At 24.8% G+C, this 14454-nt stretch overlaps 2 protein-coding genes across 7 annotated transcripts; one reads left to right on the top strand and one right to left on the bottom strand.

The window, feature by feature from the left end:
* Positions 1 to 2142: 2142 nt before the first annotated feature.
* On the bottom strand, positions 2143 to 9753 carry LOC112684349 (DENN domain-containing protein 1B-like). 3 transcript variants are annotated; one of them, XM_025555825.1, is made up of 14 exons: positions 9414 to 9753; positions 8343 to 8501; positions 8134 to 8271; positions 7934 to 8069; positions 7803 to 7856; positions 7401 to 7658; positions 7220 to 7321; positions 6683 to 6910; positions 5108 to 5284; positions 4705 to 4737; positions 4405 to 4637; positions 4214 to 4331; positions 3689 to 4142; positions 2143 to 2563 (listed from the first exon to the last, which is right to left on the bottom strand). In XM_025555825.1, the coding sequence occupies exons 1-13, from the start codon at positions 9428 to 9430 to the stop codon at positions 3708 to 3710; spliced, it is 2088 nt and encodes a 695-aa protein (XP_025411610.1). In that variant the 5' UTR covers positions 9431 to 9753; the 3' UTR covers positions 2143 to 2563; positions 3689 to 3707. The 3 variants fall into 3 exon arrangements, with proteins under 3 accessions (XP_025411610.1, XP_025411609.1, XP_025411611.1); XM_025555824.1 differs by lacking the exon at positions 2143 to 2563 and having other exon boundaries at positions 3615 to 4142; XM_025555826.1 differs by lacking the exons at positions 2143 to 2563; positions 9414 to 9753 and adding an exon at positions 9223 to 9309 and having other exon boundaries at positions 3615 to 4142.
* Positions 9754 to 9931: 178 nt separating this feature from the next.
* Positions 9932 to 14438, top strand: LOC112684350 (BTB/POZ domain-containing protein 10). Of its 4 annotated transcripts, none has more exons than XM_025555827.1 (8): positions 9932 to 10039; positions 10104 to 10224; positions 10470 to 10580; positions 12383 to 12613; positions 12680 to 12894; positions 12950 to 13147; positions 13298 to 13545; positions 14124 to 14438. In XM_025555827.1, exons 2-8 carry the CDS (start codon positions 10112 to 10114, stop codon positions 14343 to 14345), a joined length of 1338 nt encoding a protein of 445 aa, XP_025411612.1. In that variant the 5' UTR covers positions 9932 to 10039; positions 10104 to 10111; the 3' UTR covers positions 14346 to 14438. The 4 variants fall into 4 exon arrangements, with proteins under 4 accessions (XP_025411612.1, XP_025411613.1, XP_025411615.1 ...); XM_025555828.1 differs by having other exon boundaries at positions 9937 to 10029; XM_025555830.1 differs by having other exon boundaries at positions 9947 to 10039; positions 10109 to 10224.
* Positions 14439 to 14454: the final 16 nt, after the last annotated feature.

Consider the following 14454-nt stretch of genomic DNA (forward strand, 5'->3'; position numbering starts at 1 on the left):
TTACAACTAAATTTTAATATAGCACCATTTAGTTACTTATTTTTCCTTACAGGGATGGGTGTACTTTGTAATTTTACCAGAACATACCAAATCTATTATTAATTATAGCAATGCGAGAATTTTGAAAAATTTTGAAAACTAATACAAATTGAAAATTATATCTAATTCAAATTGATTAGTCCTCTTTTCTTGATTTCTCAACCCAACAAAAATTATATTTGATTTTAATATTTAAAAAATTTTAAAATGTGAATTGATCAATATCAAGTAAAAGTTATAATGAATTCTTATTAGTTTTCAAAAATGTATTGCCCATCCTTAATGTTCATTATTAAATGAATAAATACACTTAATGTGAAATGTAAATTAATAAAAACCAACATATTTAATGAAAGAGGAACTTTAAATAAATAGATATTGATGATTCTTATGTTTAAAAAATATATAATTCTTTTTCAACTATAAATACCCCAATATTGTTTAGATTTTCTATACTCATAATAGTGCATAAAAATGACTACATTTTTGAGAGATGAAAAAACCCTTTCATATGATGCCTTTTTAAATAATAAAATGATTGATTAAAGTAAGAATAATGGTGATTTTTTAGTGCAAACAAAGCAACAGCAAGTTCACATTAATTTTATTTGCTAAATACTTGGCACAAAATATTTAAGCTGTTCAATATGGATTATAGACTAGAACATATTGGTATAACTTATTACAATCGATTCATTTGTGAAGATTGTATTTTTACGTTATAAAAATGGTATATTATAATTCTATGTTAGAAAATATAGCAAATATATTGTTATAGTTAAGGACCGGATATAACTGCATTAAAAATATTTAAAAATTGCACTAAAAATATGGAAAAATTGCTATGAAAAATACATTGAAATTACTTAGTAAAATCATATAAAATATATAATCATTAACAACTTAAATAATATTTTGGACATTAATATAATATTTTCAAAAAATATATATTTTCTAAATTAAAATTTCATTAAATATTTTCAAACTATTAAGTAGTATGATTTTAAAAATGCTAAACTACATTTAACTGCATGTAAAAATGTACATCGTATTCATATTTTTATTGTAAAATTATTTTAGAAATAATAATTTGTATATTTGTTCATGTGAAGTACATTAAAATTTGCAAAAAAATTGCATTATTAAATTAAATAGGAAGACTAATTAATCCGATTCGTATACATATTTTATCAGATTTGATTTAACTGGTATAAATAAAAAGTTGCAATATCTATTAAATCCAGTCTTTAGTTATAATATTAAAGTTATATGCTCGCACTTGTCGTTAAAAAAAAAAATTAATTAAAAAATGTTTTGAAATAGACATTTCAGGGAGAGTAAATATTAACTACTAATAATTATTGAACCTCAAAGCACAACATTTTTTTATGTAATTTAATATGAAAAATTATAGATTCCAAATTTGATAAAAGATTACATATAAGATCTAGTTTACCAACACCATAATATATGTATAGTTTTTTTTTTTATGTGCATGCTAAATAAATAAATACAACATGTATTATTCAAAACCCAAAATCCTTTATGCCTATATTATAACCTAATTAAAAACACATTTTTTGTTTTTAATTAATTCATTTTCAAAGTATAAACAAAAATTGAGATAGTTTTGGCAGTGGTTATAAAAAATTACAATATTTTGACATGTAAAGAAATATGTATTGACGAGTGGTGAACAATAATAATATAAAATGTAAAAGACAGTAGCGTATGCGATTATAATTGTTATTTAAACATCATTATTGTTGTACAACTATCATAACCGATAAAGTTATAATTTACTATATGTAATTTTATTGCAATTATTCGTCGATTGACAATTAAGAAGTTAAGTAAAACGTAGTGTAATGTAGTATGAACATACACTTACATTCTAACAATAATTTATTACACACAGTTGCAAGTCTTGCACACATGAAATTTTGGATTCACTTTGGGACCTGTCGTTTGAGTCTATTAACCGAATGAGTCAATAAGACAATGACCCCCCCCAGAAAAAAATAAAAATATTTATTTACTAAAAAATATTTATTGAGATTTCAGGATTGTTTTATGCTGTAATAAAATAAAGTATAAGTATTAAATAGAAAATATTTTGTTTGATTAAAAATAATGTAATAAAATACGGTAATAAAATAACGAATTACATACATAGTTACATTTTCAATAGAATCCATCCAAAGTTGATTAGATTTAACTAACCTAACCTTCTTCGGTCAACTTCATAATCACCTATATGCATTTATAGCATGATTACTTGTACATTGGACGTATGTACAATATTATATTTATTTATCTAATTTAAAATGACCCCATTAACCGATGTGTGAGTCTAATAGACGAATTTTTCGCTGTGTGTTAGTATAGATGCAAATCGGGAACAGTCGTTTTGAGTCTAATAAGCGGCGACCACTATATTTGATTGCACAAACATCAAATAGAGTCCAGGCATAAGGACTCCTATTTTTAATTTATATATACATATATATATACATATTTGAACCTATAAAAAAAAAAATATATATGTTATCTACAAACTACCACTTGTAATTTTTGTGTAGGTATAAATAATTCTATAAACCTGTATCGACCTTTTATAAGGGTTCAATAGACGATATCCGATAATTTATATTTTTTTATTAAATAACTTTGATTACTTGTTCAGTGTTCATTATAATATAAATTCTAATAAAATAAATATTTAATTTTACCACATTTATTATATTTATTTATTTTTTGGCATATCTTAGCGCATATACGGTTATTTTTAGGTGCATATTTTAGAGCATATTTAGTCATTTTTTGGTGCATATTTAGGTATTTTTTAGAGCTACAAGTTCCTAAGCCTAATTATAACCTTTATTAATATTCATATCATAATATCACAAATTATAACTTCTTTAACATTAAGAATCACGGTGTTTTGATCCTATGCTAGATATTATTGGCATATGAATACTGACTATTTCACATTCCAAAAAATTAATCTTGCTTTTTGATTACTGTGTGAAAAGTTATTTCAAAATTAATTATTCCACTTAGTAGTGACCAGAGTTTAGCACTTTGTAACATATTCATCACCAATAGATAAATGTTGAATAGGAGATTTAATCAACACTAACAAAAATTGGATTTTATATTTAAATATATTTATACTCTGCAAATAATGGAATTTTCCAATTATTATTTTATCATGTAAAAAATATCAATAATTTATAAACAATGTGTCTACTTAAATTTAAAAACAACTCTTAAGTTTTCACTTTCAATAATAATTTTAGTATTAGGTTCTATCAAACTACTAGTTATATATTTTTACATATTTTATATTTAATCAACAAAAAAGAAAAATAATGAGTAATAATATTGTAACATACAAATTATTTAAGATTTATAAAATTATATGACTACATTGATGAGCATTAAATAATCATTATCAGAGGCAAAATGCTGGTCCATTTTTTGAAATTTGGTGTTGAAAATAATATGAATATATAAAAATTTTCCAAAAAATAATTATAATATGGAAAATTTTGTATAATTATAAATGTGGTAACCACTAATTTAAAAAATAGTGTGATTGCATATTAAAATATTTTATCACAATTATTATTATAAAACTATATACCCTAAATCTGAAGAGAGTATCATTCAAATTTCGTCCAATTTGATTTGAAGTTGGCTGGTTTTGGAGGTAATGGTGGTCCAGAAGGTTGATTTGGGGACATGGATGGACCTGGTTGTTCCGTAAGACTCAATGAATCAAAATTCAAGCCATATTCGTTAAGCAAATCATTATTATTTTTAGTTTCTGATTGAGTTTTGTTTAATGGAACAAAATAATGATACAATGGATTAGTAAGACCTACTCCTGGTATCAAGCCATTATTGTTAACTGGACTTTTCAAAGGATCAAAATCATCAATACTTGACGTTGAATCTAATCGGATCAGATCTTTAGTTTCCATTGGACATTCAGCCGGTGCTGACCCAAATGATGTATTAAAAATGTCATCATCTGTCATGAAGTTAGAACTGACAGAATCTTGCCAGTCATGGTCAGTACTAGCTGTATCAAAGTTCTAAATAAAAATAAAATCTTTAATTAGGATTAATAGTCTATCAATAAGTACAAATATATTCACTAGCATACCAATAGAGAATTAGGCGTATTATTTCTAGGAAAATTTCTAAATAAAACATCTTTTAAATCCTCCATTAAATCCATGTTGAGCTGAGGTGGTGGAGAACATGAAACTTCTTTCAGTAAACTATTTAAAGAAAAATGTCCTTGAAATTTAACACAATTATACTATAATGCAACTATCATGATAATATACTAACTTTTGTGCATTAGTTAACTTTTGTATACCATTTGAAGTTTCTTTACGATAGCTAGCAGATGCAGTAGTGAAAGCAGTTGTATATGGCCTCGATGATCTCCTCTGCACAGAAGGAGAGCTTGGGGCAGAATTAGGTTGAGTACTAATTTTAGTTCGAGGATTTTTATTCTGAACATGGAGTTTTGATCGAAAGTCTTTATAAGCTGACCGTACATCTCTACCCCGTTCTTTAACCTGAAAAATAATAATTTTACAACCGTTTTTTTTTTTTTTTTTTTAATATTTAGAAAAAATAACTTACAGTTTTTACAGCATTTCGTACTGCAGGATTAGTCTGAAAATATATTAATAATAATGTGTATTAATTAATCAAGTTTATCCAATAATTTATTAAAAAATCGCTTTATGTAAATAGAAATATAATTGGAGTTAATACAATTTTAAATATTACTCTTAGTAACTTTTTTTTAAAAAAAAACAATTCAAGTAATTACAGTTTTCACTGTAATAAAAATTATAAACATGCATGTTTTAGTATAAATTAATTACTTATAATTGGTGATTTTGAAAATTTGTCTTATAACCAAATTTAGTAAACTACAGATAGTTTAAACATTTATGAATAAACTGTTATAATAGTTTATTTATTTTATATACTATCCACAAAAAATGCTACCATAAAATACTTAAAATTACAAACTTACCACATTTTTAACAGTTTTAAAGAATGCAGTTCCTTCACGTTTCACAGTGAATGTCCATTCTTTGTATTGTTGCTTTAACCTATTACTAGACTTTTCATGATAGTTACATACTTCCATTTCAAATTCATCAGAAAAACCAAGCCCTGCATTTAACATTTCTAATCGTTCCTCTATAAACTAAATACAAAAAAAATACATACATTTTTTCAAATAATTCAACTAAAAAATTAATATTCTGAGCATACAAATAAGAGCCAGTCATCTGTTTGGTAATAATGTGTAAACATTTTTATTCAAAATGAAAAATAGAAAAATAATTTAAAAAGAGTGTAATGAAAGAAAGGTCTACAAAACAAGATGCTTGTATCCACCACCAATTATTCCCAAAATGTGGCCAGTAGATAATAGTTTGAAATTTGGTTTACCAAAAACCAAAAATGTAATAGAATCATATTACCATTATAATTGAGTAAAAATGGTTTTTTATAGTTTTAATAAAATATTTAAAGAATATTTAAATTTTAAATTCATAAACTTATTCAGAAGTCCAAAAGGAAACTGAATTAACATTTGAATAGCTCATTTAAGAATATATCAATAAAAAAAATAAATATAATTTTTGATGCAATCAAATCAAATTAGAATAATAAGGAGTGTTCATCAATGAAAATATGATAACCATAACAATAATTATTGAACGAATGGTTTTTCGTGTACATGACTTTCAAACAGGCAAATCACATCTTGTACAAATATTAACAATTTAATAAAATATATATGTTAACGGCATTATGGATAATTCATATATTTTAGAAAATACCTAGGCATTATGAAAAATGCCAATTTTTTTTTTAGGCAAAGTACAAAACATTTTATTATATGTTATATTACATTAAGATTCTTATAATTATTACACAAAATTTAATTTTTATCCATTATTATATTATTACTATTATATAAATATTTTATTTAAACTACTATTTACTTATTATAATACGTTATAGAAAAGTGACATTTTAAAGTACACAAAATATTATTTTTAAGGCAAATGCACTTTTTATTTTGACACTTGAACTTACAAACCCATTTTAAAAACCCTTGGCAATTCTTGTGGATTCAATTTAAATCAACTCATTATACTGTTCATCAGATAAAAAACTAGTATGAGTGGCCAATTTTAAAAAAAAAAATTGAAGTTTGTTATAAAAGTTGACTTCATATAAATTGTATGCATAGTTGAAACACCAAAACGAGACACGAAAATGACAATATTGTAAAAAAATTATTAGTACGTTCAATATTATATCTCAGAATTATTATTATAGTAGTAAAAGAATATTAATTGTATTTATTGTGTTAAATCGTGAACACACATGTATATGATAAACAATAATTAAAGTCGTAGGTAATAGCTGATGTCCAATTTTGTTTGTTATCTTCATATTGCCTACTCTACGATTGGCAATATACATAATACCAAGGCAAAGCTTGTATTATGTATATTGCCCTGTGATTTTTGGCATTTTGCAAAATACCAGATCATCTATATTACCGGTAAACATATACAAAGACTACCTGTTGAAAAATCTGTAATTCCAACATTTTTTTTAAAAATGGTTGCATGTTTGATGATCTAGACTCTATAAATGCATCTTTATTAAATGTTATACGTTCTCCTTGATGAAACTTTAATGCATCTCTATAGCCACCAATCAACAGGACAAGAGCTCGCAAAAAAGCTCTTGAAACACCATCTCCTAACACAGTGCCTTTATTACGTAATAGCCGCTTTAAAATGGATACCTGAAAAATAATAATTGAAATAACAAACATTAAATTAAATAAGTAAACTATGTGTTGTAAAAATAAACAACTAATGATAAACATATTTCTAATTTATTTAAAATTATTACAAATGGGTTTATTTAAATGTGAAATCATACCAAAATGTATTAAATATATCAATTATTTATTTTTTGAAAAGTAATGTTTAAAAAGTGTTTCAAACTATAAAAGTTCTGTACATAATTGAAACAAAATTAAATAATAACTAAATGTTAAGCTATGAATCCTTTATGAATCATTCAATATGTAAGATATATATATACTGACAACATCGGTAGGAAGATTTTCCAAATCATTAAATGGTGTTTCAATAGTATTTTTGTCTGCATCCAAAATTACAACTTCTCCTAAGTCATTACGTTGCAGGTTCTAAAAAAAAAAAAAAGATAATAATAAATATAAATACAGTAAAACTAAGTATAATTAATTATAAATTGTAAATAGTTACTTGGAATAAAGAGTAAGGTAAGCCAATCAAATAAGGCATTGGTGCTAATAAGTAATCAATAAGTGACTGAGGTAATACCGGAATAAATATATGTTGCCAGTTCATTGGATATAGAATCGCATTAGCAGATTGAACACAGGCACTCAACCGGTATAATTTTTTTGAAGTAAAGATAATTCGACGTTCAAATAACATGGAAGCAAAGATAATAATCATATTTTGACTATCAACTGCATTGTAATACTCAGTCAGATTTCTCTAAAATAAAATAAAAGTGTTAATATGCAGTGTTATAAATAAAATATGAAAACATGAATTAACATAGTATAAATTTTATTTTATAAAATTAAATTAATTATGGTATTAGAATATAAGACAAAATACCTATAAGTAATAACTCACATTCTCTGGAATGCTTGGTAACTGGAATTGAATAGGGGACTGACAAACAAATAACTAAAATTATATTAAAAAAACATAAATAAATGAATAATACTCAATTATTAACTAAGAATATTTTAAAAATCCATTACTTCTTCTCCATTATCATTGTTAATTTTTAAATCACATCCTTTGATTGGTAGCTTACTGTTGTACACAGACTCCAAAAATGGCCATAAATCTTTAGACTTATTACTATTTGTAAGATTTGATATACAATTTAAGAACCTAAATCAGTAACAAATTATACATATAACTAAATGCCATAAATATTAATAAAAAAATGTCTTACTTATAAAAAGACTCATGCCAAGGAAGGTAACTGAGAACAACTAAAGCAGTTTCAGATTTAGGATCATGCCTACAAAATCCAAATGTCCATTTTGAGTCAATATTAGTTAACACAAATGAATAATGCTGAATTACGGTTCTAACAAAACAAAAAGATTAAAAACAATATAAATAAAATATTAGACTAGTTTAAAAAATGTAAAAACTTACTTATCAAATTCACAAGGATATGCAAAATCAGGTAGAGTACTAAGCATTTCATCCTGTCTATAATGTTCTGGAAACTTTTGGAGAATCCACGGAGAAGTATTTTCTTTACTAGGGCCAGCAACTTCACAAAAACACTCAAATAAATGAGTTACATCATTCCTGGTTTAATGTTTAAAATTAATATAAATTTTAACAAGATATGTATGAAGAAGTTAATAGTAACATTTGTAAAAGTCATCAATTTACATCTTACTATATAACTTAATAGGTATACAATATTTGAGAATACAAAAATATGAAGTATCTAATTAAGCTGCAATTATCAAAGAATAATTTATATAATAACAATATAAATATGATTCATAAATAAGGCTGTGAATTTAATGCACTAAAAAAACCTTAAAAAATGTATTAAAAATTTTAAAAAAATGTAATAAAATATACAATTAAAATGCAAAAATATTCAATATAAAATGCCAAAAATTATAGTATAAAATGCTTTTTAATTTAATTTTTATATTTATATTAGGTACAGTATATTGTACATTAGTACATTAAATGCATAAATAAGTGTTTATTTAATAAAAAAAAAAAAGAAAAAAAAATTTTGATCGAATTTGATTTTTCTATATGTACTATATTTTAGTATTTATTTTATTAAAATGATAAAAAAAAATTTTAATATATTTATTTTCGAGTACCTAATTAAGTCTTTAAAATTTGATTAAAAATACCAGAAAATTAACTAAAAAAGGAAAATATGATTTAAAAATACACAAAAATGACCTAAAAAATTAAAAACATGAAAAAATGCAAAAAAATGCAAAATAAAAGTTGCATAAATGGATTCGTAGTTACATAATTCAAATTATGTACTTACAAAGCTACGTTTTACAATCACCAAAAAAAAATGTACTTTCCTACAAATTCTTAGCCCTATTCATAAATTTTTAAAAAAAATGTCAACGGTAATAAAATTGTTTTTAAATATCTTTGATATACTACAACACTATTAATCGATTTTTGTATCAATGTCATAATAATTAATTAAGTAAACAGTTAAATGCTCACTTTATCCGTGACCCCATTCCATCAAAGCTGTTAATATTTGACAAATATAAATTGTATATAAATTAAATGGTGTTGGCGAAAAAAATGTAACTTTTAGGAATACATAAGGCACACGTCTTCAATGCTCAACAATTGAAAAACTTTACGGCTACATTGATTTCACTTTTCCTGGCTTTTTTATTACCAGGTAAAACAAAACATTTAGAATCTCGAAAGTTTTAAGTTACATTTTAAACCACAGATGACAGATAACACACCTATCTAATCTAATCTGTCGACAGTATCCTCCCCCCAATTATTTCCGTTTTCCACTAAGTTACTCCACACTAATTCATATTTTTATTTATTATTTTTTCAATTATGATAATGACCATGATAACAAAATTTAAAAGTAGATAAATATTAAAATGAACAGCTTAAGCAAAATGATCCGGTAAGTTATTCGAAAGTTTTAAATTTAGAAGTGGCCACATTGTTGATAACACAGAACCGCCTGTTTAAACGTGTTAACACAAAAAGTATAATTGCTTTAGTGAATTCCAAATTATTCAGTGTTTGTTAACAAAGGAGAACGACGACGAAGTAAAATATTCTCATTTTTTGTGCCTATTCATGGGTAAAATAATGTAAGATTTATTGTGACGTGATCTCATTTTAATAACTGTAATATTGCGAAATTAATTTTCTCAGCTTAGGTCATGTCCTCGTCTAAAGACGGCCGTCATAATTACGATCGTGATTCAAGTAGTGACACAGAAGACTATCACGATACTGAGGATCATAGACGTCGAGTGTTCAAAACACGACTTAGGTAATCATCAATGTATAAATATATATATATATTATATTTGATTTAACTGTTTGAATTATTATTATGTTATTGATGTAAAATGTAAACAAAAGCTTACTTTAATCCTAATATGATAAGTGCATATAAACAATGAATTGGAATTTTCTTCAATATAGTAATTTGGTCAGTGGGAAAGCAATATTTATAAAAACTACTCAATTTAATCATTTTATTTAAATTAAATATTAATATGTAACTATTTACAGTTATGGAAGTTCCTTGAAACCTAAATCTTGTTTGGTACAGCGCCATTCAAATAGTAATCAGTTGTCTCTGTCACCGATCAATGAACAACAAACAACTACACTGAGAACTAGGTAAATTTTAACATTTTAATAATTACAATATTTAACAATTTATTGGTAATAATTTACTGTAATTCGATGAATTTTTAAAAATAATCAAATACTTATATATAATTTAATAAATTTCAATATTTTCATTATTGATCATAGGAATATTTAATATAATTTATCAGGGTTTAAAAAAAATTGGAATTTACACTACATACATCCAAGTTCCAAAACTAGAAATATTTGTTATTCTTATGCTATAATTAGACATTTTCATGTTTTAGATTTTCATCTTTAAAATAATGTTTAATTAAACTATCTAACATATACATAATGCCAAGTTTTTTTGTATAATTTTTTTTTTTCTTATTATTATTCAAAGAAAAAAATTTAACGTTTAGATTTATATATAAATATACACCCTATATACATTATTAACTTAACCTACAATAGACTATTCTCATATTTATATGAAATTCTTAAATTTTTTTCTCTCCAGGGCCGTTGTAAAGTTTAATGGGCCTTGGAGCAACTTAAAGCATGAACATACACATGAACATAAAGCATAAATATACAATGGTAAACCAGAGGCAGTTATGGAGTTTAAACTCCCTCCAATAAAATAATATTGGTTGAAATAAAATATATATATATATATATATATATAAATTCATACATATTATTTAAACTGTGCATTTATACACATAATCAAAATTCAGAGATTCCACATAATTTGTTGGAAAAATTCATGACTTTGATTATAAATAACATTTTTTTCACTCTTGCCTTTTAAATTTTTTAAACGGATACAACCACAGAATATAAAATTATACAAGTACTTTAAGTAGGAACAGCTTTTAGTATAAATTATTATTTACTAGTTTTGGATTATATAATTCTTTTTGCTTAGTCTTCAGTCGAAAAGTGAAACAACAACAACAATCAATACTCAAAATTTATATTTTATTTTATTGTGGGAAAAATACCTTCTTTGACATTATTGTTTAAATCTGTGATTATCGCGGTCGATTCATGATAATACCCCGCTACACTGTTGCACTGATAATCAACAATTATTATTCTTAATAAAATATCTATTTTAGTCATTGCACGCCGCATTTCTAGGGATCATCATTAATAATAATTTATAACTATTTTTTGTGCAAACGCAATTGCACAAACTATTTGTAACTAATTTATACAATTCAATTATTTGTTAAATATTAATAACAATGTATAACCTTAAATTTAGCTTACTTTTTCATAGTTAACATATAAAAGCAATGGATGTTGTGATCACTAAAAGTTTGAGGCCTGGAGAAAAATAGTCCCCTTGGCCCTCCCCTCAGCTCTTGATGGCACATTTTCTTACCTTTTAGTTTTTATATCAATTTGATTAAAGTTTAGGAAATCCTATGTTAGTTATTTTTTCCTTGTCTTTATTTAATCATTATTTAAATTAAAAAAAAAACAAGTTAATGTTTTTTAAAATTGTATTTTATCAGGAAAACAATTATATTTACTTATGTTGATATTTTTAATTGCATGTTACTCAATTAATTGTTAATTGAAGAAAAAAAATCCCTAAACTACTATATATAATCCAATGAGATTCCACATTAATTTTTAGTCTGATTTAGTCTTAAATCTATCTATTAATTGTTTGAAAGACTACTTCATAAAAATTAAATTATCTTTAATTTAAGTGTCAATTGCTTTATCACATCTTATTGATATCATTATACATTACTTTTCCTATAAATATTATAATCGTGTATGTACTTCTTTCAGTATTAATTAATATTTATATTATATATGTCCAATAGAAAAGCTATGCCTAGATTTTCTTGCTCAATGAATTCAATGAAAAGTCTGATGAATCAAAATGCAACTACTTCAGGTTTGTCCTATCCAAGTACTTCGGGTTCAAGCCATTTAACTAATTCTAGGAACAACATTGCTAATAAAGAAGAACGAGTTACTCTTATTGTAGATAACACTAGATTTATTGTTGATCCTGCTATATTCATTGCTCATTCAAATACTATGCTTGGAAGGTAATAAACAAACATGATACAATTAATATTAATAATAATAAAAATAATTATAATGTAACTTTTTAGAATGTTTAGTTCTAATGAATACACAAATAAAAATGAACGTGGAGAATATGTGGTTGCTGAAGGTGTTTCAGCAAATGTATTTAGATGCATTTTAGAATATTATAAGGGTAATGTAATGCGATGTCCATCTTCAATTTCTGTACAAGAACTACGAGAAGCTTGTGATTATTTGTTAGTACCATTTGAGGCTAAGACGGTCAAATGCCAGAATTTACGTAAGTAACTATTTATTACTTGTAAGACAAAATTTTTTATATTTTAATAATTTAGGAGGACTATTACATGAGCTATCAAATGAAGGTGCTCGTTGTCAGTTTGAAGTATTTTTAGAGGATCTTATATTACCTCTAATGGTGAATTCTGCTCAACGAGGAGATCGTGAGTGTCATGTAGTTGTTTTACTTGATGATGATTCTGTTGATTGGGATGAAGAATATCCTCCTCAGATGGGAGAAGAATATTCACAAAGTAAAGACTGTTATATTAAACTGTCTAATTTTCATTTTAGATACTTATCCTTTTAATAAGAACATTTGATGTGTTCATCGCACCTTAAAAATTAAAATGATCTACTCCTAATTGGTATTAAATTAATTACATTAACAATTTTTATTGCAGCTGTTAACAGTACTGCCTTGTACAGATTTTTCAAATATATTGAAAACAGAGATGTAGCCAAACAAGTTATGAAAGAACGTGGTCTTAAAAAAATTCGTTTGGGCATTGAAGGTTATCCAACTTATAAAGAAAAAATTAAAAAAAGAGCTGGTGGTCGAGCAGATGTCATATATAATTATGTTCAAAGACCATTCATACATATGTCATGGGAAAAAGAAGAAGCAAAAAGTCGTCATGTAGATTTTCAAGTAAACCATTAAAATCTTTTTTTGTTTATTTAAACTTTTATTTCAAAAACATTCAAGTATATTTACTGTTCTTGTTTTCAAACAGTGTAACATGTTTGACTTTTAGGTTTAAATGAAATAGCCTTTTATTAAATTATTAGGACTAGTAAAATAGTTATTATTTTCTTTTAATTGAGTAACAAAAAATGATTTTTCATTATTTTAAATTTAAAAACAAACCAACATATATATGTATCAATTGAAGGTATAGTTGTAGTATATTTTTTTCAATTTTATTATCATTTAAATAAATATTAAACATAAACCATTAAAATATTAACCTAATACAATTAATAATATTGAACTTTTATACTTTGCTATTCATTATTTTAAATTATTCATTTAATTTGCTTATGTAAGAAATAATTTTTTTGAAAATAATTCTTATATAAGTTTTATTTAAAAGAAAGAAACCATTTAAAGGTATCTTAAGATAAATTAGATTGAAATAAACTTGAATATGATTTACTTTGAAAGACTAGTTCTATTATAAACAATTACAAATGTTTAATATAATTATAAAAATGTTTGTTATCTAGTGTTTAAAATCCAAGTCTGTGACTAATTTAGCAGAAGCAACTGCTGATCCAGTTTTGGAACTGGATGCTAGAGGTAATCCTATGGGTGCAGTATCAATGGATCCAGACATTCGCGTGATTAATGATAATCTTGATCCCGATGATGGTGCTATAGATTCGCCACCTCCTCCTATAGCTTCAGAAGTTGAACAGAACGATGAGTCTCAACCAAATGATCAGTAACTTACGAAAATTTTAAAGAGTGTTTTTTTATTTCATGGAGCAATTAAGTGTGTTTTATAATATTTTTTTTTCTTCAAGCATTATACTATTATTTAATATCATAAAATTG

This window comes from Sipha flava, unplaced genomic scaffold, assembly GCF_003268045.1.
Source record: "Sipha flava isolate LNK unplaced genomic scaffold, YSA_version1 249_pilon_pilon, whole genome shotgun sequence".
In the NCBI taxonomy this organism is placed as follows: Eukaryota; Metazoa; Arthropoda; class Insecta; order Hemiptera; family Aphididae; genus Sipha; species Sipha flava.